This window comes from Glycine max, chromosome 15 (genome assembly GCF_000004515.6).
Source record: "Glycine max cultivar Williams 82 chromosome 15, Glycine_max_v4.0, whole genome shotgun sequence".
In the NCBI taxonomy this organism is placed as follows: Eukaryota; Viridiplantae; Streptophyta; class Magnoliopsida; order Fabales; family Fabaceae; genus Glycine; species Glycine max.
Window position 1 is genome coordinate 15,841,525 of NC_038251.2, and position 5,652 is coordinate 15,847,176.

At 31.9% G+C, this 5,652-nt stretch overlaps 1 protein-coding gene across 4 annotated transcripts; it reads right to left on the reverse strand.

The window, feature by feature from the left end:
* On the reverse strand, positions 1 to 4,841 carry LOC100789773 (glycerophosphocholine acyltransferase 1). 4 transcript variants are annotated; one of them, XM_041009649.1, is made up of 9 exons: positions 4,681 to 4,841; positions 4,223 to 4,291; positions 3,897 to 3,954; positions 3,686 to 3,786; positions 3,215 to 3,310; positions 3,032 to 3,125; positions 1,563 to 1,800; positions 1,147 to 1,469; positions 1 to 323 (listed from the first exon to the last, which is right to left on the reverse strand). In XM_041009649.1, the coding sequence occupies exons 1-8, from the start codon at positions 4,756 to 4,758 to the stop codon at positions 1,166 to 1,168; spliced, it is 1,038 nt and encodes a 345-aa protein (XP_040865583.1). In that variant the 5' UTR covers positions 4,759 to 4,841; the 3' UTR covers positions 1 to 323; positions 1,147 to 1,165. The 4 variants fall into 4 exon arrangements, with proteins under 4 accessions (XP_040865583.1, XP_040865581.1, XP_040865582.1 ...); XM_041009647.1 differs by having other exon boundaries at positions 1 to 327; XM_041009648.1 differs by lacking the exon at positions 1 to 323 and adding an exon at positions 364 to 663.
* Between the last annotated feature and the right edge of the window lie 811 nt (positions 4,842 to 5,652).

Genomic DNA, 5,652 nt, shown 5'->3' on the forward strand with positions numbered 1-5,652 from the left:
TTAAAGATAAAATTTGTGCATAATGTGTGCCAATATAAAAAGTAGCAACCAAATGAATAGTTTTTCCTTGTTTTTTTCTAAAAAAATATTTACAGAAATCTATGCAAGATAACTATCTCTTTTAATGCTCAATTTTTTGTTTTATTTTAATGAAAGTAGAAACTAGTGATTAATGTAACCTCTACACCTTTGTTGCAGACCTATACTGGCAATAAACTCATTTCAAAGGTTACCACATCTATATGATACTCACATGATGGAACAATATAAAGGAGCATTTGGAGATTTGAGTCCTCAAGTTTAAACAACAGCTCCCTCACTGCCTTCCTTGAAAAAAAATATATGGAATGATAAGAGACGATATTAAAAAGGAGATATCTCCATTACTTGGATTGTGAATCCAGGTAGATCATGACAAGTTATTCTTCATTCTACGTATGCTATGGGAAATTGAAATCAAAATGAAAAGTATTTTGATTACATCTTCAAATAAACCATGTTTTAAGCTAAGGAGGATTAATACTCGGGAGAATGCCATTTTCTAGCCAGAAGTTATGAAATTTGCCCTCATGAATGAAACTCTTTGACCTCCCACACATTGATGAGATTTTCAAGATGGATCTGATTATATCGATATCAATTTCCTTGTAGATTTTGAAGCAACTTTTGTACGGACACAAATATGTGGCAGGGACATTACAAGCCGTAAGGACATGTGCACTAAAATTTGTTAGTATCTCAAAAAAAGTCGAAACACTAAAGCACACTGAAATTACTAATTAGAGGTGAAGATAAAACTATAGCAAGATATCATCGTATAAGACTTTGTTCTACAAAGTGTCTATTTGAATAAATGCACAGGGAATATGCATTGGTGTATTCCACTTCATTTGCATTTAGAGGACCATAGATTGGTAACATGTGGGGTCATCTTATAATACACAATAAGACTTTGTGTGATCCATAGGAATCAAACACAAGTACCAAGGAGTTTACAACAACTCACCCATCCTGTTCAACCTGTTCAACCAATCAACTGAGCTACACTCCCTTGGTATACCCAGTAAGACTAGGATAGTATGACTAAATGGATAATTAACTCATATCATGAAATCAAGATGCCTCAAGAATAGTTGAACTACCTACCACTTTCCATCACCATCTATCACTGATCTTTTTTATTTTGAACAGGTTGCATCTCTGATTTCTTTTTCTCCTTGAGAATTACCTGCCTAGGCATCACATCTATTAGGAAACTTCCCCCATTCCACACCGACGCAGAAATCTTCAGCAATTGGAAGACTACAGACAATTCATATGACAAGAATATGGGAACAGTCAGAGCAGTGGTTGCCACAGTGAATATGCCTTGAAGCACAATGTACATTAACAAGCGATTTTGATCCCCAAGTAAGCCGCTTAAACGCCACCAAATATTGTTTGCTTTCTGAGCTTTTTTGGAGAGTTCCCTATGAAACAAACAGTTAAGTCAATAAAATGAGAAATGTCAAAGAATGATCAACCACCACTCTATAAAGCCTGTAGGAATGCTCACTAGTTACCTGTAGGAAGTCATGACTTCAGGATCTCTTAAAAACCGTTGTCGGCGCAAGACGTTAACAATGAGGAAGTATAGAACCTGCCAGAGAATATAAACTGCTAAGGGAACCAGAAACAGCCACATCCAGAGATAGGATTTATCTTCGATGTAAGGCCATGTAGATCTTCTAGCTGTTCCCACTGGTCGCAAGGCTTCAAAGGTTGCAGGATTCCACCATCGAATGGTAAAGAAAACCAATCCTGAAGAAAAAATCTATTGAATTAAAAGCATAATAAAAACCAAAATGGATGCAGCAAGAAACATAAAGTTGACATGTCTATCACAAGTCCAGTCCAATTGTAGCATCTCTAATGTTGTGATGCCTAAGTAGAAGTTCAAGCTATTCCACAGATAAACAAGTATTAAAATTACATATTTTCATAATATACAGGATAAAATATAGTGATTTAATATATGGATTTAGGTGGATATTGTCAGAGGAAGGCTCGTTAATGATTTTATATCCAACAGATATTAAATCATACAGGCACAGATCAAGAAATGAAGACATCTGAAAATAGATGCAAGTCATACAAGAAACAGAAGATATAAGACTTGGTGAATCACTACTATAGTAGAGATGAACAACAAAGAAATAAAAAAAGCCTCAGCATAGAGGGTTTCTTTTTTTTCTTTTCTCATGGGGAGGGGGGTAGCGAGTAGCAACACTGCGAGTCTGTGGCATGAACAGAAGTATAAAAAAAAGATCAAAATATTAATGTGTTTTGATTTGGTGTAGATGATATCAATTGAAGGTCCTTCGTATTGTTTTTGCCCAAATACGAATTCCTTGATAAGCATCCATTCTGGCATCTGTAGCCTTTTTAATTTTTTTCTTATAAAATTTAAGCATGAATTGAGTTCTACACAAATAGAATATTAAATATTCCACAAAATTGTTCACCTTCAAGATTAAAATTTATTGCCTGGAAACCTGATTTTTCTGTTATTTCGCTGAAAAGTCTTGCAAAAGTTGATCAAGTATGAATTCTGCTACTAAACTTTTGATTTCCATGTCTAGCAAGAAAATCTTGAATAGTAATGTTAGTTCAAACTGTCTTTTTACATGAGGATCTATGTAGGTGCGGAAAAATTAGTTGATTAAACCAACACTAATGCCCAATACTACTCCAGAAATTTGTGAACTTTGAATAGAAAAATCACGAAGATAATAGAAATTGAACACAAAGCAAGATACATTTGATCAGAGATGTTCTATCATAAAATTACTATTGCATGCTAAGCAAACAACACACTGACCCAATATATATATATATATATATATATATATATATAATGGCAGATATTTCCAATAATTGATAATGGAAAGCATGAGTCTATAATGATCATAGAAGAAGAGTAAGATTTTCCAAAATTTTATTATCTTGTAAAAAAAAGAGAGGACTACTGAAAAATAAAGGTATAACATACCAGGCAAAAGATGGATAAGAACACTGACAATCTTGTCAACCGAACTGAAAACTAAGCTACAGCGCCAAACAATTAAAGCCCACGCTAATGGCCCCTGCAAAACAGTTATAGAATAAGTTATAAAGTTGACAAATGAACCATTCTTCTACCAAGACATCAAATTATCAAGGATAACATGCTTACCTCAGCAAATGAAAAGCAAACCAGGAAAAGCTTTTCATTGCTTGGGTAGAAAAGGAGGTAAACCAAGAAGATTGTATTGGCATAATAGCAAAAATCCTGAAATGCATGAACAAATCACTTTACCACCTAGTTTTCATCACATAGGTTTCTACTACAGCAACACATGGAATTAATACCTATATCCTTATGATAATGAGAACATTGAGACATATATAGAATAGTTTCATGAGGAGTGTTAGCAATTCACTCTCTAACACACTCTTTAACAAAGTTAAAATTGATTAGAAAACACAAATCATGAGTGAGAGTAGCGAGAGCCACACAAAATTTACTATTTCTAATAAATTCCAACCAATAATGAGTGAATTTAAAAGAGTATGTTAAAGAATCCATTGCTTCTTGTTACCATTTCTCTAGTTTCATAGTTGCAAAAAAAACTTGAAATACAAAATTTGAGATATCATCATTTACCAGGAGATAGTAATGCCATTTCTTGAACCTGTAATATATCCAACGGAGAGGAACAAATACCACATAGAACAAACAATATACCAAGGGAACGGCTTGTGGCCCTGGCAAAAGAGGGTAATAAAAAAATGAAAACCAATAAAGAAGGCATTAAAATCTGTTTAAAAAAAGAAAAAGAAAAACCAATGCATTGTGCCAAACAGAATCAACTTACTTGCCCCAAAGATGAAGCAAAACCAACCAAAGCCAAGAACCCCCAAAAGATGAGTCACCTGAACATTCATAAAAGGAAAAAAAAATCAAAATCCAAGCTTGTTCACTATTAACATACCCAAATGGCCTTAGATGATGAAAAAGAAACACATAGCTAAAATACATGAATCAGTAAGAGGGAAATATAAGGTTGGCCAAGTAATTGGGAAGGGAAAGGAAGAAGGGAGGGAAAGAGGTCGCGGCCCCAACTCACATTTCCAACAAAACTAACAAACTAACGGTTTGCTGATAAATAAAAACCTGAATCAGAAACAAGAATATACCCACCTTGTTGATGAACCTTTCATGCTCTTCAGCTTGTTTGGCTAACTTAACGGCTTGTTTGGACAATGCCTCCTTCATTTTCAGCCAAAACAAAAACAAACCCATGTCATGAAATTAAAAAACAGATGCAGCCATTCATGGAAATTAAATTGAAAAACCAAAAAAGGCAAAAATTATTACACCAATTAACAACGTGTCTGGTTCCACATTTTGGATGTGATTTTCAAAAGCAAATAATTATAATTTCTGCATCTCAATCAAAATTCCTTCCTTCCTTCTAGTTTCCAAAGATACTATAAATACAATTTTTGTACGTGCTTTTTATACTATTCTTCTGTTAGAATATAAATTTCATTTTATTACGCCAATCACCAAAGTAAAATTTCAAAATCTAATTCAAGAACAACACCAAAAAATGCATCGAAGTTTTATATAAAGAAAATGGATTGAAGGTAACGTACCTTGGACCTATCCCTGAACCTACGCTTTGCAAAGGATTCATTGTCTGCGTAGTCTGCATGGTCTTCGTGATCAGACATACTCACGTGTGTTCGATTCAGACAAAGAAAAATGAACCAGAATTCTGGGAGTGAAATATGGCCTATTGTTCTTCCATCCAACTATATATATGTGTCTTTCTAATTTTGATTGGTATAAAAAAATAATGTCTTCCAAAGCAAACAAAGCATATCAATTATCAGTTAATTTAACATTTACCGGTGGAATTTAATTGAATGTATTTTCTTTACTTAATTTTGAATTTTATGTGATTGGAAATTATTAATTTTTATTATTTTCAAAGTTATAATTAAGATAATTTTTAATTGATTGTTGGTATAAAAATATATACTAATGATGCATTAAAATTAAAGTCATTTGTAAATTTAATGGAAAATATGTTATTAAAAAATTAGTAAAATATTGGATAGTACATAATTGTAATGAGAAAATTATTCATCTGTTAAGAAATATAAATTATTAGGACAAAATAGAAGGTTGTTGATAATTATAACATTTTTTCTGAATTAATAATAATAATTACTATTATTATAACATAATTAATAAAAAAAATATGTATATAATTAGAAATTTACCCTGTTTTGACGAAGATATCTTAAAATAAAAAATTAATATGTGCAACCTAACCATTTAATCTAATCCAAATTTGGTTAAGTTAAAGTTAGTTGAGATATTTTAATACAATAACTAGACTAAATCTAATCTAAATTAATTAGATCTAGTAAATGTTTAGTTTTTCAAAATTATATATTTGACTTTTATTCTATGTTCGCGAAGGATAGCAGTTGATAAGAATTAGACTTATATATATGCTATAAAAATGTAAATTCAAATTCATTTTGACAAACTTTATTGATACACAATCTATAAATATATTTTTTATGAGCGTTTAATAAATTTTAAAACATATCTTG